The sequence below is a fragment of the Sapajus apella genome, unplaced genomic scaffold (assembly GCF_009761245.1).
Source record: "Sapajus apella isolate SASKATOON/1434 unplaced genomic scaffold, GSC_monkey_1.0 scaffold58, whole genome shotgun sequence".
Taxonomy (NCBI): Eukaryota; Metazoa; Chordata; class Mammalia; order Primates; family Cebidae; genus Sapajus; species Sapajus apella.
In genome coordinates, this window is record NW_022436998.1 from 8,571,598 (window position 1) to 8,594,960 (window position 23,363).

The 23,363-nt window shown below is 37.6% G+C and overlaps 1 protein-coding gene across 4 annotated transcripts in view; it reads left to right on the plus strand.

Annotated features, from left to right (window-relative positions):
- The window catches only part of ASAH2 (N-acylsphingosine amidohydrolase 2), an 86,226-nt gene that overhangs the window by 34,418 nt on the left and 28,445 nt on the right, over positions 1-23,363 (plus strand). For 3 of the 4 annotated variants that reach the window (XM_032245616.1, XM_032245618.1, XM_032245617.1), the window contains exons 7-11: positions 1,103-1,230; positions 2,385-2,462; positions 18,003-18,123; positions 21,194-21,319; positions 23,008-23,094. In XM_032245616.1, the coding sequence (XP_032101507.1) occupies positions 1,103-1,230; positions 2,385-2,462; positions 18,003-18,123; positions 21,194-21,319; positions 23,008-23,094 (540 nt within the window). Of the gene's footprint in view, positions 1-1,102; positions 1,231-2,384; positions 2,463-7,631; positions 7,728-18,002; positions 18,124-21,193; positions 21,320-23,007; positions 23,095-23,363 lie in introns of those variants that run through there. The other variant, XM_032245619.1, reaches the window with a different exon arrangement.

Here is a 23,363-nt window from a genome sequence, read left to right on the forward strand (position 1 = left end):
AGTTATTTATAGAGACAGAAAACATTTTGGTTTGGGTTCTTTATAGAGGGCACTACCTGGTCTGTTTTCTGCACAAAGTCACACAAAAAGAAACCCATGAAGGAGCCAAAAGTATGTACAAATAATTCTAATTTTTAAAAATATGTCCCAATATACAAAGGGAATTCAACTTATAAATACACATCCCATTTTTTCAAGTTCTCTACTACAGATACAGACTTCCATGGTGCTCCTAACAAATACCCTTAAACTCCTCTCCTATTTCTGGTTTGAGTAGCTTATACTCCTCTCTCCCCTGTCTTCCAGCTTATTATTTTGTTGCATAGAATCCTTGCTAATGTTTTTCTTCATCTGATTGTCTTCTGGGCTTATTCTCTATTTTTTTCTTACAATGTCATCCCTCAAATTCAGGGATCCAGCTGGCATAGGCAGAAATTGCTTTACAGTGATGTTTTGCAAACTGAGACTTGCAATGTATTAAAGACTTATGAAATCAATTTCATTGGTTGCAAAAAGCGTTATATAAAAACACTAAAAAATAAATTGTAAGGTGTAGTACATAACACACTGTCAGGGTATACTGTGCTCTGTGGACTTTTGTTTGGGGATGCATATGTTGATGTGTATTAAGTTACGGTGAAAAATGTATCTCTCACTGTAGTTCATAGTCAAAAATGTTTGAATAACTCTCCCTTGGTGGTAGAATGGCAAGGGTAGAGAGATGGAAACACTTACCTATTAGCAAAATGTGTGCTTAGCGTTGTGGGAGTCAAGTCTCCCATTTTGGCTATCTGAAGTGACAATTAATTGAGCCTCATTTACCAGTCCTGAGAGACCAGGAGATGAGGCTTTTTGTGAGCTCAGGCGTTAATCAACACTGCTTCCATATAACAGGGCATTTCCTTTATTTTAACATTGAAAGCCATTTCTGTTTACCTCCAGAATGGCAACAGCAATGTGGTTCTCCAGCTTTTATCCCATAATGTGGACACATTAGAGACAAAGGAAATTGTCCACAGGGTTCTTCTGTTTATATTGACTAAGTCATTATCCCCACCAGGATTTATAAGCTTATAACTTCCCTCTCTGTTTTAATCTTCAGAGCATTGACATAGCACATACAAATATGAAGCCAGGCAAAATCTTCATCAATAAAGGAAATGTGGATGGTGTGCAGATCAACAGAAGTCCCTATTCTTACCTTCAGAACCCACAGTCAGAGAGAGCAAGGTGAGGAGGAATCATCAAAATGAAATTGTTTTATTCCCTTTAGGGAACAGCAACAAATTCTAAGTGCAAGGCTGTTACTTGATGAATATGGTGAGGTCCTGAGAGAGTACTACAATTACAATATCTTAAAAACATCTTTATCATCTAAGACACACAGAAACAAAAAGTGAATGTAGAAGCAAACACCCATTTATTCATGTATCTTTCCACATTGTTGGTTATGGGAGCCAGTGTGGTTGTTTGAAGGACTCTAGGCTTTGAAATCAGGAACAACTGTGGTCTCAGCTTAGTTTCATTGCTTCCTAGTTATGTGACCTTTAGTGATGTACTTATCTTAATTTATTGGCACTCGGCTTCTTCATCTGTAGAATGGAGATAAACATATGCGTAACACATATTTATTAAATTAATGAATAGCTTTTTTATTGTGTGTTATCCAGAAGAAATCATCTTAGTCCATGAGAGTGTGGCAAGATAGAGAAGATAAAAGAATAAATAATATGGACAGAAGAGTAAGAAATAAGCCCACATATTTGAATGGAACAACTAAGGGAGAGGGTTATTTTGTCTTTTTGTCTTTTTATAAGTGATGAACCAGGTTTGTGACAGAAGAGAAGTGCTTGGCCATTATAGCACTGTAAAATAATATCATAGTTTTAACTTGACCACTTGACATTTTACATTTTTATGCATATTTTTCAATAGCTTTCAAAGGAGGTGATTTTAGAAAATATAATCTGATTTCCCTCGAGAGGACTTAAAAGAACACTTAAGTTGCAGGTCTTCAATGCTTTTGATTTTGCAAATTCCCTCCTTTTTTAAAGAGATTTCATTAAAAATTGATAGGAGTAGAAATTTCAAAGACAAATCCCTTTTGTAAGAAATACATATATGTTATATAATATTGCATATTATATAAAAAACATATATTTCAGCTCCAGTTACTTGGCCTAGTCCCCCAAACTTTGATCACAATTGCAAACCCTTTCCTTAGCTGAGAAATGAGGTACTGGATGCAGTTCACAGAACTACTGATTGTCAGGTCATCTCACTTACTGAGAGGCATTTTTGTTTTTGTGTCAGCTGCTGTTCATCTTACATGAGGGTCAGGCTCTAACACAGAACTGACTGTGTTTTTCTGTTTTACTGACTAGGTATTCTTCAAATACAGACAAGGAAATGGTAGTCTTGAAAATGGTAGATTTGAACGGAGACGACTTGGGCCTTATCAGGTACTTTATTTTCTTTTTAAAAATAATTCTGTCTGGGTAGGTTTTCTTAATTAAAGAGAGTGGGGAAGGGACTAGAATAGTGCCAGCACACACTGAGAATAAGCTGTGTGGTTGGGAGTCCAGGCTGTGGAGCCCAGATGGACACAACTGGGGTCCATCCATGGGCCTTGTACAGGGTTCTCAGCCTCTCAGGGCTTGGTTCTCCACTTGCAAAACAGAGTTAATACACGGATGATAAGTGAGAGATCTTGGTGAAGAGCTTGGCACAGCATCTAGCATATGATATAAAAACTCAGTAAACATTAATGCTTATCACACTATCAAGATCTCATATGTGGACCTTCCATGATGGTGAACAGTTATCTCCTTTCATTTTTCAAAATGAAAAAACAATCTGACCAACTAGGAAGGCAATTATGGGTTTGAGATTATTTACCTGTGTTTCTCTAAAAGGATTAAGTCCATTGCAGGATGGTGCCAAGTAGGGATAAAGCAGAACTGAGAACACCTAAAAGAAGCAAGAGGGAAAATTACAGCTGGGGACAGCTTTTAGAACCATTATCTGGCAGTGACAGCATATAGGAAAACACATAGATTTTGTTTTCTCAAAAATAAGGCATTTGCATTCATATGTGATTTTGGTTACTGCAACTGGCTTGACTCAGGAATTGACTGGTTGGGTAACATAGTGCCAGACTTTTTGACGTATGGACTTACCAATGATGCAGTCGTGCCCTAGGGAAGTATCAGATAGCCTGGGTGCTACACTCAAATGGCTTGGGTTCACTCGGCTCTTGTTCTTATGAGCCGTGTAGCTTTCGACAAGTTCCGTGACAACTCTGTCTCCCTGTTTTCTTATCCTTAAGCATTTTTGAGCATACCGTGGTATAAAGTATTTAAAATGTTGATAATAATGATTAGAAAGATGATACAGGGTCTGCCAAACAGAATTATAAAACATCTAAGTGAAAGATGCTATGTAAATAAAGCTAGCAGTAAAAGTGACAAAGTGATGAAGAAAAACATCAAAAACCACGATTCACAGTTCACACACAGAGTTGGCCCTAAAACTAGGTGGAAAACAACATGGTAGCAAGTTCCCGTCTTGAGGTAAGGTTGACTTGGCTTCAAATCCCAGCCCTCTGCCACTTACTAACCCTGTGGCCTGGACAAAGTAACTTAATCCACTTAAACCTTAACTATCCTCTTTGAAAATGGTAATAATAATACCCCTTAGTGTTGTCTGAAGATTAAATAAGATAATGCATGCAAAACTCTAGTTCTGTGCCTGGCATAGAAGGAAAGTTTAATCATTTTATTTAAAAGGAATAGAAAAAATATTCTACCTCTTTTAAATAATTGCATTATTGGCATATTAGAATGCTTGAAATTCTTAGCATTTGAGTTCCTCTTTTGTGTTAAAAGTGAAGTCACTAAAAGCCCCTTAATAAAATTTGCTGTATGGGCTGATGTAATAGGACTCATGCTTCTATTACAATAAATTCATCTCTTGATTAGCATTTAACTCAACACACTTTCTAAATGTCAAGCATGTAACTGCGTGTGGGGGGGTATGTTGTGATGAATAAGGCATGGTTTCTATCTTTAAGGGTCTCATAGGCTGGTGGGGTGATTGGGGCAGGAGACAGACAAATAGATAGACAAGTAACTATAACATGAATCAGATGACCAACAGTGCTATCACATGGGCATAAATAATGCTATGGGAGTTTGGAGGAGGTAGCCCTGAGGTTTTCTTGAGAGCACTGTGGAAGGCTTCCAAGAAAAAATGACATTTGAGCTGGAGCTTAAAGGAGGCATGGGATTTCTCATGGAGTCGTGAGAAATAGAGAGTTGTGAGGCCAGAGTGTGAGTGAGGTCAGGGTGTGGGTAAGAGGTAGACTGGAAAGGTAAGACAGTCCAGATTCTAGAGCACTTTAGAGGGGCATTCAATTACAAGAGGGGCAGGATAAGACCACGCATTTCTGCTAGTTACACTGAGTATGCCAAATTTGTTGAGACAAGGAGATAGAGTCACCCTTATAGTTTCTATTTAACTCTTGGCTGAAGGACAAAGACCATTTACAATTCTGTTTTAGTAGTTTTTGAATTTTTTTTTTTTTCTGAGACAAGCTCTTGCTCTGTTGCCTAGGCTGAGGAGCAGTGGTGAGATCATAGCTCACTGCAGCCTCAAATTCCCAGGCTCAAGTGATCCTCCTGCCTCAGCCTCCTAAGTAACTGGGAGTACAGATGCTCACCACCACACCTGGCTAATTTTTAATTTTTGGGGGTAGAAATGGTTTACTATGTTGCCCAGGCTGATCTCAAACTCCTGACCTCAAGTGATCTTCCACCTCAGCCTTCCATAGTGCTTGGATTACAGGTGTGAGCTACTATGCCTGGCCAGGTTTTGAATAATTTAATAACTGGAATAGAAAATTCAAAAATACTATTCTTTTGGCTAAATGTTCTTTTCTTCCTTACATACAATTATGTCATGTATCTAGAAGTCCTTGGGTCAACTGTCAAGGTTATAGCAAAGCTTTTCCATCTGTTGTGCTTAACACCCTGCAGTAAGTTTCCATTGTTTCTGTAGCTGCCTTATGTTATCTTGGTTGTAATTGCTCCTGCAATTGCCTCTTGTTGCATAGTGTAATTGCTCTCTGAATATGTTAAAAACGATCCAAAATATAAAGTCAAATCTGGGCTGCTAAGTAACTCACCCACCATATGTAGGTGCCTGCTGTTAGAGAGAATCCCAAGGTGTGAGGAGTTTGGAAGCATAGCAACTCAGAATCACAGAGCATGGAGATCACCTATTCAACCTTCAGCTGAGGAGCAAGGGACTAGGAAGGTGATGTGACCTGCCTAGCATCACAGCCAAGACTATCTTCTTCACAGTGATAACCATATTCAAGTTCATAATTCATTCCTTCTTACGTTCATTTTTGTTTTCAGTTTTTCATTCAGCAAGTCTGCACTAGGTTCCTACTATAAGCCATGCAATACTTCCAAGTCCTTGGAATGACGTATTCCCTGGCCTTGGAATCAGGAATCCAGCACCTTGGAATCTAGTACCCATGTTTGTGCTACTGGAATGAATCCCTTAAACTCTCTGAGACTCAACTGCCATATTTCTCAAATATGGCTATCATATTTTCTCTCCACACAGAGCTTATTATGGGATACATTGATGAACAAATACAGATGGAGTTGCTGTCCTTATAGACTTCAGTCTACTGAGGGAAACAGAAGGTATACAGATAGGCATACAATACATGTAAAATTACAACTGGGCTAAGTGCTAAGAAAGGCAGGTGTGTAGACCTATCTTAAAGGAATTTGACCTTGTTAGAGAGATTGGGAAAGGTTTCCCTGAGGGAGTGACAATAGGAGTTGGAAACTGGAGTAGGAATTAACCGGCAAAATGCAGGGATTGGAAAAGAACATTGAACACAAACGGGGAAGTGTTTGAAGAACTGGTAAAAGGTGTGTGTGGCTGGAATCCAGAGGTCAGCAGGGCAGGGTGTTGCAAGACTAAGACCTAGAGATTAGATGGCGGGACAAAGAATTTGTTTTTTATGCCAAGAGGAATGAAAACTCACTAAAGTATTTCAAGCTAGGGTTGGGAGTCAAGGCTGTCAAAAGTTTGGGAAGAGTGGAGACTCAAGGAATGAAGTAAAATTATGTTCCTGAAAGCGTTCCATGAACCATTAAATCCTCTACAGTTGTGAGGCCGTCGTTTGCACCAGCTGCTCTATGTCAGAAAAATCTATATCAGAAAAATATTGCTAATTTTGTGCCTTTTTCCCCTTACACAAAAACATGACATGTTTTTTCTCCAGACATGGAGAACATATTTGGAATGTTCTGAATTGTGAATTAAAATATAAGCTGTGTAACATTTACAAAATTCACTGTGGGAGACTCTGCAAGGTACCTCCAAGGGTCTATCGTTCAATTGAGGACAATAAATGGAACCTTGAGAGTCACTGATGCAGTAAGACATTATGTATATGAAGAAAACATGAAGGAAGAAAGCAAAACAGTTTTCAAATGTCTTCATGAAAAAGAAAGTCACAAGTGCAGATAATCTGAGTGAAAACTGTAGTCAGTGGAAGAGCTACTTCTCACACAGCTGCACTTATGAAGGCAGCTCTGAGACAGGTGGGGAGGCTGACTTACTTCTTCAAGTTTGGATGCGGCAACTGAACAGGCTTTGTCTTGCTTTTCTTCCCTTTGCCTTCCTCTTCAGCCGCATTTTCTTCCTTGAGTTTGCAGCAGTTGCATGGCCTCCTCTTCTTCCTTCTCCTTCTTTTCTTCCTCTTCCTCCTCTCTCCTTTTCTCTCCTTGCCTCCTCCTCCTCTTCTGTCTTCTCCTCTCCTCTCCACTGCCTTCTATTTGTGTATTGTAAATCCTTTTATTCTTATAGTCAGTGGTCTTGTAAGGGGATGCTTTAAAGGCATATTTTTAAGCAACAGGGGCAGTGATTTGTGTAAGCTATTTGAATCATTTTTGTACAAAGTTAGAAAAATCCAATTTGTGGTATTACACCAATTTATTCAAATGGTAGTGACTTACAGTTGCAGTATGTATGTAAATCTCTATTATATATGAGTATGACTTCTTTATTTAAAAACTTTTTTTTTTTACACAAAAATGTTTTGGCTTTAATTGACACAGAATAATTGAATTATTTTTCTGGAATTGTACTGTCTGACTGTTTATTCTCTATGGCTTTATCTATTTCAACTCCATACTCTCCCTTCTGTCCACTTAACCCCATTGAAATTGCAAATGCTGAAACCTCAGTGACTGCCCTCTACCAAACCATTCTTGACTTGATATCTTTTTCATCTTATCTCATCTTTGTCTTCCTAAATGCCTTCTCTATCATTAGCATGAATTCTGATTTATAAAGCGTTCCTCTCTGCTTATTTTCCTTATTGCTTTTATTTAAAAAATAAATAGGACAGGGTTTTTCTATGTTGCTGACTGGTCTTGAACTCCTGGCCTCAAGGATCCTCCCACCTTGACCTTTCAGAATGTTGGGATCACAGGCCTGAGCCACTGTGCTTGTCCCCTGCTTTCTGTTTCTATTATCATTCATTGAACCTCTTTGTCTTGTTCTGCTCCATGTTGTGAAGCTCGATGCTCTCTTCCTGCTCTAACTTTACTTTCTGCTCACCTGTATTCTTCTTCAGCGGAGCTTGGCCATGGTTGTGCAGTGAGCTTTCATCCTGGGTCAGGTTCACCCCCTACCTGGTAGGTGAAGGTGCCTATTAAGGACTTTCTAATGACAAAGAGGATGACTGTTGACTGATAACAGAGATTGATCAGCCTTGTGTAGTTTAAATTGTCCCAAGTTTAGAATCCAAAGCCATTAAAAAAAAAAAAAAAAACAAAAAACACAGTTGGCTGGAGATATTGAACTTGATTGTTAGATTTCTGGAAAGTTCTCAACCTGAAGAAAACCTGGAAGATTATTATTTTTTTCTAAGTCTTTTTTCTCATTATAAAAATAGTATGTGCTTACTATAGAAAGTTTGAAAAATAAAGTAGAATGGAAAAAATTAAATTAAAATTATACTACACCAAATCAATCATGATTAATATTCAGGTACATTTGCTTCTGTTCATTTTTCTATATGGAACATGTAATAAGAAATACACATGACTAAAAGGTCATTCTGTAAATGTGAATGCTCACTTGGTTTCACTCACTGTGCACTAGAAGTTTTAAAATACTATGAAAATATTAACAATGGTTATCTCCATGTACTGAGACCATCAAGTATTTGTTTGCTTTTGTAGTGATCCTCTTCTTAGCTAATAATGTTATTTTGTCTTAAAGTCTACAAAGTCTGTGAATATCACTAACCCAGAATTTGTCATGTATATTTTTCAATCATTTTCTTTGAACACTCCTTTGTTCTTACTTTTTTTTTTTTTTTTTTTTTTTTTTGTAGAAAGTGTTTTATTTAGAGAGAGAGAGAGAGAGAGAGAGAGAGAGAAACAGGAGAAGAGAGAAAGAAACAGCTAACTCTCACGCTGAGTGAGAGAATCCAGAAAGATGAAATCCAGGAGAGGAAAGCAGCTTCCACACTGAGTGGAAAGGAATAGAGAGAGATGTAGTCTAGGAGGTGAAGACAGGCTTCCCCGAGAGAGTGTGGAAGGGGAGTTCTTACATTTTAAGAACTGTGTCTCTTATGAATGTCATATAGCTTTAGTTATTTCTTATGTACTCTGACAATCCTTTTTTTAAGTGAATTTGGTGTAATTTTAGGAACTGTGATTATTATATCTGATCTTTTTTATATCTCCTCACTTTGTGCTATTTGTCTCACCTTTTCAATCCTTCTTTTTCCTGCTCTCTCACCTCTTACTTTTTTTGGATTGATAGAGATTTTAAAAATCTATATTTAAATGGCAGATTGTAGTTTTCAAAAATGGTTGCTGCAACATAACAATTGCTCTTATTCCATGTTTTATCTGAAGTGACCTTGCCACTTTCTATGAAAAGGTGGAGATTATTTTCCTAGTTCTTGAACTTTGGCTGGTCCTGTGACTGCTTTGATCAATAGAAAAATGCAAAAATCATACTGTGCCAATGCTGGGCATAGTTTGTTTTTTAAAAATAGACTTTATTATTATTTTAATTAATAAATAATATTTTTAAAAGCAGATTTAGGTTTACAGAAAAATTGAGCAGAAAGTGTAGAGAATTCCCATAGGTACCTTATTCTAATACATGCACAGCCTCCTCCACTATCAATACGCTTACCAGAGTGGTACACTCCTTATAACTGATGAACCTACATTGAGACATCATCGTCACCCATAGTTTACCTTAGGGTTCATTCTTGGTGTTGTATCAGGTGATTTTAAAAATCTTCCTTTCTTTCATTTATTTTCTAAAATGTCCACAGTAAGAAAAAAAATTAAAAAGTCAAAAAATCATCCGGTGATCCTGAGACTCAAGAGATAGTTTATATTAAAAGTTTGTTACATAGTCTTTCAGAATTCTTATAAGCATATTTATAGATTTTTTTTAAAGTGGGATTTTAATGATGGCTGCATAGTATTCCATGGCGTATATGTGCCACATTTTCCCTGTCCAGTCTATCATCGATGGGCATTTGGGTTGGTTCTAGGTCTTTGCTATTGTAAACGGTGCTGCAAAGAACATTTCTGTGCATGTGTCCTTATAGTAGAACGATTTATAATCCTTTGGATATATACCCAGTAATGGGATTGCTGAGTCAAATGGAATGGGGAGAAATACCAGATATAGGTGATGAGGAGGAAGGCAGCACATCACACTGCCATGTGTGTACCTATGCAACAATCTTGCATGTTCTTCACATGTACCCCAAAACCTAAAATGCAATAAAAAAAACCTTAAAAAGTGGGATTTTATTATATTTACAGTTTGTTAACTTTTTTAAATTTAGCAATACCTATGAATATCTTTCAATGCCAGTTAGTATTTTTTAAATCACCATTTAAAAATTGCAGTGTAGTATTCCATTTTATGTATTATAATGTACTCAACTAATCAGCAATCATTTGCTATTTAGGTTTTTCCAGTGTTTTCCATCATAAAATACATCGTGATAAGCATTTTTTTTTCTTCTTTTTGAGATGGAGTCTTGTTCTGTCACCCAGGATGGGGTGCAGTGGTGTAATCTTTGCTTACTGCAACCTCCGCCTCCTGAGTTCAAGCGATTCTGCTGCCTCAGCCTCCTGAATAGCTGCAATTACAGGCATGCGCCACCATGCCTGTCTAATTTTCATAGGTTTTTAGTTGAGACAGGGTTTCACCATGTTCGCCAGGGCTGGTCTCAAACTCTTGACTTCAGGTGATCTGCTTGCTTTGGCCTCCCAAAGTGTTGAGATTACATACATAAGCCACTGAGCCCGGCCTGTGATAAGCATTCTTGAACAGATACATATTTGCCAACAATTTCCTTAAGCTGAATTCCTAGAATGGGATTCTTGAGACAAAGAGAATGTTTATATTTTAAAACTTTTTCTATAAATTGCCAAACAGCCCTTTGTTGGTTTATTCTTCTGTTACTCAAACATGAGCAGAATGTTGTTTCTCATAATCTTGCCAACCTTAGTATTACCATGCTTTACAATTGTTGCCAAGTAACAGGCTTAAAAAAGCCAAACCGCTGTTTTTTCCTTTAAATTTCTTCAATTCACAGTTTCGCTCAATTAAAAAACCAATACTCTTATTGGCCATTTCCTGTTTCTTATTGACCACTTACCATGTAAGATGCAAGGATTTTTTAATTTTTTAATTTTATTTTTTTTGACAGAGTTTTGCTCTGTCGCCCACGCTGGAGTGCAGTGGCGTGATCTTGGCTCACTGCAACCTTTGCCTCCTGGAGGTTAAAGTGATTCTCCTTCTTCAGCCTCCTTAGTAGCTGGGATTACAGTTATGCACCATCACACCTGGCTAATTTTTGTATTTTTAGTAGAGACGGGGTTTTGCCATGTTGGCCAGGCTCGTCTCGAACTCCTGCCTCGGCCTCCCAAAGTGCTGGGATTAAAGGTGTGAGCCACTGCACCCAGCCTAGGTGCAAGGATTTTGATTGCTGCAACTTAATAGAATTTACCCTAATTGGGTAATGATATATTTTTCCCAATGTTGTTATTTAGAGGGAATTATTCATTCAGGATTTTTGAAAATAGCAAAAGTATTCCTTGAGAACGTACTTCTCTTCTCTGGAGTGGAGATGGTAGAGTATTCTGCAGGATACTTGTCTCAGGTGTGCCTATAACTTTAGGAGGGCTCTTCAGGCTAGAGCTCATTATCTTTTTAAAACCTGAGCAGTCCAGTCTATATACTTTGCTTCTGCTGGTTTAAAATTTAGGTTTCCCTTTGGATAAAATTTTGGGCCCAATAATGCTTCCAGTGTAAGACAACGAAACATGCTTTCCTCTTCTTCTCCAAACAGTTTGCATTGGGGCGGGGTGAGGATGATGGTGATGGAGTGAAAACCAGGGTGGGAAGGTAATTAATGCAAAGGGCCACACAAGGCAGAACATGAAACTCCAGTGACTTAACACATTGAGAACTTATTTTCCACTCATGGAAAGTCTAATGAAGATTGCACATGTGTTACTAGTCAGAGCTATTCACAAGCCCCACCTTGCAAATGAGACTGGGAAATAGAAGAGCACATGGGCATTTTGTGAGCACTCCTCACATCTCCGCCACAAGAGGGCAGGCTATCCTCACTGAATCATTTCATGCCCATAGCATATGGGTTGAGTATACATGTGTTGTGAATGTTGAACGCTGTCCCCATATATTTAACATTATATTAATCTTATGAATTGTGTACATGCTTATGCTTGGAGCTTGGTATCTCTTTCCCTTATCATCATCATCATCATCATCTGGCAGCAGCAGATCAGTATAGCATCACCAACATTCTCATAGTGAACATTTTTTCCATTCTTGGTATAGTCCAGTCTTTGTACTAAGCACCTCACATGTATGAGTTATTTTAATTGTCAAATGCAGACACTGCTATTTTCATTATGTTACAGATATGAATATTGAGGTTTAAATTAGGTATTGACTGACTTGTTAAGTATCTGGAGTCACATCTGACTCCAGAACTGGTATTTTTAGCTACTGTAAAATAATATTAGCCTCTGCATTAGTTTCCTAGGGAAGTCACTCATTACCAAAGGCTGGGTGGCTTAAAACAACAGAAATTTATTCTCTCACAGGTCAGAAGGCCAGAAGTCCAAATTCAAAGCATTATCAGTGTTGGTTCCTTCTGGAGGCTCTCAGTGGGGAATCTGTTCCACGCATCTCTTTTAGCTTCTAGTAGCTGCCGTCAATCCTTGACTTCATTGGCTTGTAGGCAGATCCCTCCAGTCTGTGCCCCCATCTTCATATCACTGTCTTCTCTATGTCTCTGGGCATCTCTCTGTTCCTTTCCTCTTGTTGTAAGGATGCTAGTCATTGGATTTAGAACCTACATGCAGTCAGTATAATATCACTTGATCTTTACCTTGATTACATCTATAAAACCTGTATTTGCAAGTAAGTCACATTCTGAGGTTCCAGATGAGTATGCATTTTTGAGTGACACTATTCAACCCATTCGCCCTCCTATATTTTATTTACTGAAGAGCTCTCATGTTGCTATGAATCTTCATGAACAAGATTGAATGGATACACACAGTATTCTATTTCCCTATTTGTGGACATTTAGGTCGGGGAGGGCCATGCTAGCATATAGAACCTTTGTCTGAGTGACACAAACACGTCCTCTTTTCTGGGCTGGCTGAAGTAGCTGGCTCAGTGAGCTGCACGGAGGCTGGATTTAACCCTCACTTACCCCTTTTGCCAGTGTTCTATGTGCAGGACACAACGTGCACACTGGACATGGAGGCCCAGGTCTGAGTGCATGGGACCTGGGGTGGGTTTGTTACTGTTTTAAATACTGAAAGACCTTGGTTTTGCATCTGGCTTTTTTCTTTGTTTCAGTGTAGGGCACACTCAATGTCTGAATTGAAAGAGTTGCTAGAGATCTTTTTCTCCAAATGCCTCCTTACACAGAAGGAAAAATAATTGTAGTGTTCTAAATTATTATGTTGCTTACTGATTCATATAGTTGAAATCTATTATTTTTCAGTCTCACTAATTTTAAAATATTGGTCCAGAAATTTTGACTAACTTTGCTGCAAACTAGGATAATCTCCCCAATTTCTTGACTTTTCACAGTACTTTTAATTATATCATGCTGATTCAAGTAGCACCTTGCTTCCTATTTTACATCTAGCTGTGACATAAGCATTATTAAAAATGCTTATTATCAGGGATGTATTCATCCTTTTATGTCTGTGTTCTAACTTCTGAAACTAACTAAAGCCTTCTTCCTTTCTTTTGAACTTTGCTTTGAAGAATATTTTTTGGCCAGATAAAATAAATTATAAGTACAGTGTTTTAAAATTAAAATGATCACCATTCTCCATATCTTTAAAAATATTCATCCATAACCATAGTAATTTGGTTGCTGTGACAAGTTTGCTACTTTAATAATCCACATTTCAAAGGACAAAGGAGGAAAAATATGACATCTTCCTTTCCTTCAATTCAAATAACGATTTTCTGAACACTTATTTTATTTCAATTTTCTAGAGAAAAATTTCGATTTATTTTCTAAGGCTTAAAATAAATGGAATGAAGAAGAAATCAAGCCAGGTGTGGTGGTTCACCCTGTAAAACCAGCACTTTAGGAGGGTGAGGCAGGAGGATCGCTTGAGGTCTGGAGTTGGAGATCAGCCTGGGCAACACAGTGAGACCCCTATCTCTACAAAAAATATAAAGAATTAACTAGGCATAGTGGTGCACATCCGTAGTGCCAGCTACTTGGGAGGCTGAGTTGGGAGGACTACTTGAGTCTGGGAGGTCAAGGCTGAAGTGAGCCATGATTGCACCACTGCACCACAGCTGGGGCAACAGAGGGAGACACTTCTTCAAAAGAAGAAGAAGAAATCATGTCTATATCTAATTAGTAGATTGACATTCTTAGCACATGCTTTCTCCACAGATACCATTGTGGCCTAAATGTGTAAGGTCCTTGATGGTAGGAAATGCATTTTATTCCTCTTTACATTCCTTGGGGCCTCACACAGTGCCAATCAACATAGTTCCCAATAAATTCATGTTGATTGAATGAATGATACAACTGCCATCTTTCCTTGTCCATATCCATTCTACTCTGGCCACCCTGACTATCCATTCTCTAAACACAGGGCCCTCCTTCACATCTTAATGCCTTTGCAGATGTTACTTCCTCTGCTAGGAATGCTTCTTCTCTAGTGATTCCTTTGCGTCACTCCTCCTCATCTTTTAAGATCCAACTCAAATGTCACATCTTTTGTGAAGCATTTCTCAAGGCCAAGATGATGCCTTATTCATCTTTATGTTCTTGGTGCTGGCACAGAATCAAAGTTAACCAAACGTGTAGTGAATGAGCAAGTGAATAAAGAGAAGGGACAGAACCAGGATCCCACTGTGGTTAAGAGCATACATGCACGCACACACACACGCACACACACACACACCTGAATTCATAGCCCTGCTTCTTTGCTTCTTGACTTAACACTGTGTGACCTAGGTCAGATAATGTTACCACTCTGGGACTTAGTTTTCTTAGTTGTAGAATGAAGATAATGATAGTACTTGACTCAAAGAATTGCCGTGAGAATAAAATGAGATCTCGTAGTTAAAGTCCTTTGTCTAACAAGAGCTAAATAATAGTCAATGTCAATAGATTTGTTGTATGGATTTTCTTTGACTGTAATGGAAATATTCAGTGTTGGCTGAAGCTGGCTGACCTCAGCATGATTGTATCAGATGAAAATATTTTGGTTAGGAAGCCAAAATGCCACCACCATGTTTTCTTCCATACTAAAGAGTAAAACTCCAAAAAAGCAAAATCCATGTAACTGGAAAACACTAGTTGATTAGAATTTCCTGATACTTGTGTTCTAAGAGAAAGAGACAAACCACACACACGAAGCTAATAGAAGAAAATTTGTAAATGTAAACATCTTGCAAGTAACTTTGAGGGGATGACTCTAGAATATCTTCAGCCTAAATAAATGTTTATTCCTTAGCACAGCGGCAAATAACCATCTCAGGGAGTGAATTCAGCTCACTCATTGGTGATTTGGCTGACATTGTGTTTTGAAAAATTCTAAATGGATGTCAACATGAAAAAGAAGCTATATACAAATTTTCAAATGCATACTGATTACAGTGATTAAGGTAATGGATATCCGTGTAACGTATTCCAGCTTCACTAATTAGCAGGACTCTGTCATTCTGTTTTATCCTTCCCCTCACTTTTTTTTTTCCGTTTGGCAAGAGTGTTTGAAAGCAAATACCAGACATTATACATTCTTTTTTTAATATTTAACTTTTATTTTAAGTTCAGGGATACATTTGCAGGTTGGTTACATGGGTAAATGTGTGTCATGGGGCTTCATTGTACAGATTATTTCATCACCCTGGTATTAGGCCTAGTACCCATTAGTTATTTTTCCCAATTTTCTCCCTCCTTCCATACTTTCCTCTCCAACAGGCCCCAGTGTGTATTGTTCCTCTCTATGTGTCCATGTGTTCTCATCGTTCAGTTCCTACCTGTGAGAAGATATGGTATTTGGTTTTCTTTTCCTGTGTTTGTTTGCTAAAAGTAATGGCTTCCAGCTCCATTTATGTTCCTGCAAAGGACATGATCTTGTTCCTTTTATGGCTGCACAGTATTTCATGGTATATATGTACCACATTTCCTTTATCTAGTCTATCATTGATGGGCATTTAGGTTGATTCCATGTCTTTGCTATTATGGGTAGTGCTGCAGTGAACATAAGTGTACATATGTCTTTAGATACATTTCACTCATAAATATTTCAGTATATATCTCCGCCAGATAAAGGCTTTTAAAAATATGTAACCTCAATCATTACAACCAACAAAATTAAAATTAATCTCCTAATGTGATCTAATGCCCAATCTGTGTTCAGTTTTCCCTGATTATATCAAAAAGTCTTTTTGTGTTTGTTTAAAATAGCTGTTTTGTTTGAATCAGATCACAAACTACATTTGTTGGCTACTTTCTTAAGTCTCTTAATGTATAGCAGTTCCTGTCCTTTGTTTCCATGCCGTTTACTTTCTGAAGAATTTTAAAGTTGATAAATACATATGAAAACATGGATCTGTGGCTCCTTTTGAAAAAATGAGAAGAGCTGGCAGCACTGGTTTATACTTCTATAAGGCAACTCTTGGCCAGAGCTGGGTAGAGGCTGTGAACTTTAGACACTGCAAATTTTCTACAGTCCATACTAGTCCGTATTGTATCAACCAGCATGACTCATTTGTGTTGCCTGCCTAACGTCAGTGGGCTTTGAGCAGGCCATTTCTGCCCTATGTCTGCTTCTGGTAGGCAATAAAAAAGATGATGCCCGAAAGACGATCTTGAAGTCCTAAATCCTTCCTAGCCATTAAGAAGATGCTTAGTTTTGTGCAATTACATTGCTTAGGTAGGAATGTAAGCTAAAATGTTTAAAGATTTTTCAACAAAGAATTGAATCAATAACAACAAAATTTTTTTAAATTCTAAGCTAACCTGGCACTTTATGAATTGGCATCTCTCTTTTCTTGAGCATTCCAGTCAATCTGCTTTCCTGCCTTCCACACTGTAAATATCCTTTTCACCTGTGTGGGGGTTTGATCCTACAAAGCCCTCTGGACATGGTGTCACAAGACCCATACTTAAGTCCTGGGTCTCTATGAGCCAGTAGACCTTTATTTGGCTTCTCTAGATCACCTATGCAGAATAGAGGTAAAACAGCCTGTCTCTCAGAGTTGTTGTGAAGTTCAAATAAGGTAACAGATGTGAAATTAGTTTGTAAACTGTATAGCTTTACACTTAAACAAGATATTACTAGGCATAAGGATATACTGAATTATGCATAACATCCTCTTTCATGTTTCTGTGCATTTACTCTGCTGTTTCCTCTCCCTGTAATGCCCTCAAGAATTAATTGTTAGTCATCTGTGTTCCCTAAACACTTTATGCCTGTTTCTTTGTAATGTTTGTCACACTGTGTTAAAGCCATTTGTTTGCATCTGTGTCTTTGATGAGATTCTGAAAGTAAGCCACAGTTTATTCAGTGCTTGGCATGCAGATAACCCTCAGCAAATGTCAGATTGGATAGATTTGAATAATTACTATCTGTGTGCCTATCTTGAAGGCACACAGATAGTAATTATTCAAAAAGATAGTAAACTATCTTTTTGTGTGTGTGTGTGTGTTTTTTTTTAGTTGAACTCCAGGAACGTGTAGGATACTAAGAAAATGTTGAATGAAGGGGCATTAAATAGAAGTATGAATTGCCTTTATTGAAATTGCAGTGGTCTTTTTCTTCCTAAAGGTGCTGACTCAGCTGTGGAAAAATTGTTTCTTGAATGTGGGTGACACATCTGTTTCATATCTTCAAGGCAATGCCTTGAGCCAGCTCCTCCCCCGTGTGATTCAAAGGATGCCAAGTGTCCCACATGTGGCCTGCTTCCTTCTCTTAACATGGCCTAAAAGTCCCTTATTGAACTCCCGTTAGCTTTGTTTGTTATTTATTTATTTTTGAGACGGAGTCTTGCTCTGATAAGAAAAGGGTAAAGTTATATGGCAGCTTGAAGTCCATGTATATACAGTTCTTTAAGTATGTCATCTCATAACTGACGCATCTAATGAGGATGCCAATGATGAAATAGTCATGAAAATGGAGTTCTGTATTTTTAATTTATGAAAATGATCAGATTTTGAGTACATGTTTGCATTGCACTTTTTAGCACATGAACAATGAAAGAATCTAGATGTAGAATGTCTATCATTTAAAAATATTTTCTCCTGCTAGAGAAAACTTAAGCTCCCAGTCATAGTTCTTGGCCCCAGTTCTCTGGTTCTCCTGATTAACTTAGAGCTTCTTGCTCCTTTACAGCTGGTTTGCTATCCACCCGGTCAGCATGAACAACAGTAACCATCTTGTAAACAGCGACAATGTGGGCTACGCATCTTACCTTCTTGAGCAAGAGAAGAACAAGGGATATCTACCTGGACAGGTGAGAATTTATATAATTGAAGCTTCATCTTGAGTCACTGAGTGTCATCATTCATACTGCGTTCAGAAAAGGTGATTCAAATCTCCAGAATAAAGTGTCATCATCAATCTCACATATTGATATGCTTGGATAGAGAGCATTTACCATCATCTCTAATAGGGAAAGAAAAATTAAAAATGAGTACTAATCCATTTGCTTTTTGTGTTAGGTAGTCCTTATATTCATTGCTTCATAAAGTTATTAGTTGAATAAGGAAGGGCAAGTTCAAGATTTTTGTGATAATAGTAGTTTTTGATTAAGCTGAAAATATGACAAACTGTTGATATTTACTTTTGTTTTTAGAGCTACAGAAGTATTAAGCACAATTTTATTTTTATTTTTTTGAGACAGAGTCTCACGCTGTCACCCAGGCTAGAGTGCAGTGGCATGATCTCAGTTCACTGCAACCTCCGCCTCCTGGGTTCAAGTGATTCTTGTGCCTCAGTCTCCTGAGTAGTTGAAATTGCAAGTGCACGCCCCCACACCCAGCTAATTTTTGTATTTTTAGTAGAGATGGGGTTTTGCCATATTGACCAGGCTGGTCTTAAACTCCTGACTTTAAGTGATCCGCCCACCTTGGCCTCCCAAAGTGCTCCTATTACAGGCATGAGCCACTGCACCAGACCCAAATTCAGAAAACTATATAATAGGATAACAGTCTCAGGCCCTTGCCTAGAATTAATATTTCCTTATAAAGGTATGAACTTCCATTAACATTCAGCCTGATCATTTAGCTCTGTCTTAGTTTGTTTTGTGTTAGCAGAATAACTGAGACTGGATAATTTGTAAAGCAAAAAGATTTATTTTGGCTTATGATTCTGTTGGTTGAAAAGTTCGAGATTGAACAACTGCATCTGGTGAGGGCCTCAGGTTATTTCCAATAAAATAAAAATTTTCTCAGAATATTGTACATGAATATTCACGATAGAAATCAGAAGAGGAGCTAGGATGTGCTAAGAGATCGCACGTGAAAGAGGAAGCAAGAGAGAAAAACTGAGGAAGCCAGGCTCTTTTTTAACAACCTGCTCTTGGAGGAACTACTGCAATCCATACCCTGGAGAGTAAGAACTCACTCACCTTGTGGGAGGGCATTATTCTATTCATGCGGGATCAGTCTCTTCCCACAAGGCTACAATTCCCAACATTGCCACATTGGAGATCAAATTTCAGCATGAGTTTTGGCAGGAATAAATCACATCCAAACCAAAGCAAGCTCCTTTGTTGGCAAAACTTACTTTCTATTTTGTCACTTTAGTCTGATTTTAGGGAAAAGAAGAGAGTTTCCTATTAAATAAATTAAGCTTTTAGTATCAAAAAAGACTTATATCTCCAATACTTAGTTATGCCTTTCCTTAAGAAAATTAAAGTGGGAGTAAGGCACAATGCTAGAGCAGTTGAGTTGACCCAGAGGCCTTGCATGACTCTAATTGGGCTGAAGAGCGAGAAAAAAGATACACTGAGGGCAAGTCGAGATGGTGGATGGTGTATTTAGGCTCATTGTGCAACAAGAAAGTCTGCATTTCCTTTTTCTGTTTAAGCCAATATGATATTTATTTTTAAAGGGCAAATGGATCTCTGAGCTCCAGATAAAACACAATAGACTAGATTGGCTGGTTAGCATTTTATAATTTGTTGTTACAGTGTTTCTGGTCAAAACATTTCTGTTTGAGGCATAATTTGAAACTGTCCTACTTGAAACAGCTTTGTTGATAATTGGAGTATTTTCAGTAATAGTATGTATACTGACTGCATTGTGAGACTTTATAGGAATAAAAAGTTTTCTCAGAATATATATTTTTTTCTGGAGATATATATGTATATATATTATGCTTTAAGTTCTGGGATGCATGTACAGAATGTACAGGTTTGTTACATAGATATGCATGTGCCATGGTGGTTTGCTGTACCCATCAACCTGTCATCTACATTAGGTATTTTGCCTAATGCTATCCCTCCCCTAGTGCTCCACCCCTTGACAGGCCCAATGTGTGATGTTCCCCTCCCTGTGTCCATGTGTTCTCATTGTTCAACTCCCACTTATGAGTGAGAACATGCAGTGTTTGGTTTTCTGTTCCTGTGTTACTTCACTGAGAATGATGGTTTCCAGCTTCTTCCATGTCCGTTCAAAAAACATGAACTCATCCTTCTTTATGGCTGCATAGTATTCCATGGTGTATATGTGCCACATTTTCTTTATCCAGTCTATCACTGATAGGCATTTTGGTTGGTTCCAAGTCTTTGCTATTGTGAATAGTGCTGCAATAAACATATGTGTGCATGTGTCTTCATAGTAGATTGATTTCTAATCCTTTGGGTATATACTCAGTAATGGGATTGCTGGGTCAAATGGTATTTCTAGTTCTACTTCCTTGAGGAATCACCACACTGTTTTCTACAATGGTTGAACTAACTTCAAGCTATACTACAAGAGTACAGTAACCAAAACAGCATGGTACTGCTACCAAAACAGATATGTAGACCAATGGAACAGAACAGAGGACTCAGAAGTAATGCCGCACATCTATAACCATCTGATCTTTGAAAAACCTGACAAAAACAAGCAATGGGGAAAGGATTTCCTATGTAGTAAATGGTTTTGGGAAAACTGACTAGCCATATACAGAAAACCAAAACTGGACTCCTTCCTTCCACCTTATACAAAAATTAACTCAAAGTGGATTCAAGAGTTAAATGTAAGTCCTAAAACCATAAAAATCCTAGAAGAAAACCTCGGCAATACCATTCAGGACATAGGCATGGGCAAAGGCCTCATGGCTAAAACACTAAAAGCAATGGCAACTAAAGTGAAAATTGACAAATGGGATCTAATTAAACTCAAGAGCTTCTGCACAGCAAAAGACACTATCATCAGAGTGAACAGGCTAACTACAGAATATTTTGTATCCTCTTTTTACTGTCTGCAAATGATTTTGAAGAGTTTACCAGAGTGAATTTAATGTTTGCATTTCTAATGGCAGTCATTATAGGAAATAGTGAAGAATTAAAGGCAACTTGGTATTTCTTTTGGCAGGGACCATTTGTAGCAGCCTTTGCTTCATCAAACCTAGGAGATGTGTCCCCCAACATTCTTGGCCCACATTGTGTCAACACGGGAGAGTCCTGTGATAACCCCAATAGTACTTGTCCCATTGGTGGGGTAAGTAAGTATGGCACATGAAATGTTTGTTTTTGCATCTCATATACATTTTATATTTGAATATTTATCATTAATTTACAAATATGTTGCCTTCTAGTATACACTGGCCTAGTTCCCTCTGGCACCTGCTCTTCTCAAAAGCACCTGTCCAAACCCACCAGATCTTAACTGAGTGAAGTTATATTTTTCCGTTTGAGTGACTGTTAAAGTTTCGTAAATGATGAGACAATTCAGTAACTGTCAGATATTAACTACCCTTTCCCAAACTTAGACAATGTAAAACATTTTGCTTTGGTGTTTCAAAAGTCACAAGTTTGTACTAAAAACTACCTGCCTGAGACATTTCTCATGGATTGTAAAGTCTATAGAGTTTTTAATATAAGACCAAAATTCCTTTTCCTTTTTTAAAAATTACAAGCACAAAATTGCTGTAAAAATTCGAATAATGTGGAAGCACAGAGAATAGTAACAAGTGAAAGTCACTGTTCACCTCCTTTTCCTCTACACTTTGCTCTTCCTGGAAGTTACTATTCTCATACCTCTTCCTATGTATTTATTTATGCATTTATAAATAACATTTTATTAATTATTTATGGATTTTGAGTTTTGTATCCAGGACTTCAGTTTTCCATTTAATTTTTCTTAGAAACCTTTCAATGACTGTATCCAGATTTGTGTGATATGTTTTAAAGACAGCAAATAAAGCTATATCACCATTTATTTAACTCCCGCAATGTTTATTTAGCTTTGTTTTCAACTTTGATGTGAGCAGTAGAGGCTAGTTTGGGGTTCTTATTCTTTGTGTTTTTAGAACATTTTGCTTGTTACAATGCTTTTTTTGTACACAATTTCTGGGATATTTATTCTATCCCAGTCGGCTCTATCCAATGGGGTTAATATCAGTATTAATAAAGATATTTTTTTCTTATTGACTTTTTAGAGCTCCCAATATATTAAAGTCTTAGTTTTCTCAAAATGATACTAACTTTTCTCCCAGTTTATCAGTTGCCTTTATATCTTATTTACGTCTTTTGCCCTTATGCACATTTAAGATATTTAAGCTGTCCAGTTTAACTAAGCTTGTTCTAGATAACTTTTAGGAGGGTCTGCTCACACCCTCTGACTACAAAATACATCCATCCATATTTCTCTTAGTACTTTTTTGATTCTACTTATAATATTTAAGTGCTTGATCAATCTTAAATTTTTCTGACATAAGAAGTAGGAAATAGGGCCAGATTTGTTTATTGATGTTTTTTTCCCCCAGAAGTCCAGTTAGTTGTTCCAGTATAATTTAACTGAGTTTCAACTTAAGATAATCATGAGTAAGAATCTGAGGCAAGAACAAGCAAGTAGAAAGACATGCAGTCAATGGAAAGATCAGGCTTCAAGTCTTAGCTCAGATATTAGATACTTGGATAATCACCAACACATCCTTTTACCTGTATGAGCCTCAATTTCCTTATTTTTAAAAGAAAGGCTCCAGAATAGATAATTTCTAAATATATTCACTGTTCTAGTTCCATGTATAATTTTGTTTTTATAGCCTGTGCTTTGAGAGACCACCTGAAAAGAAATGCTAGAATGTGGTTTAAAAAATCTGTTGGCTTAGATTCAGTTATAATTCCTCATTCCTTAAAATAATTGCTAACTTAACCAAGAATGCATCCTGTCTTATTTTGTCCCAGCCTAGCATGTGCATTGCTAAGGGACCTGGACAGGATATGTTCGACAGCACACAAATTATAGGACGGACAATGTATCAGAGAGCAAAGGTAAGCCATGGGCCTCGCTCCTTTCGTCTTCATTTAAAATTGTCCTTTAAAATTCATTGACATGCCCTATTAAACACTATACTTTGTTATAAAAATTAAAAAATACAACCTTTGGGAAAAAAAATCCATTGACATGGTTCATTAGGAAGTTCAATATTGTAAAGAAAACAGAAAATGCTCAGGCTGTGGTGGGGCAGTCTGGAAGAGGTCAGCTTGGGAAGTGGCCTTTGCAATCCACACAGGAACCTGTCTGACTGCTCAGGTCTGAC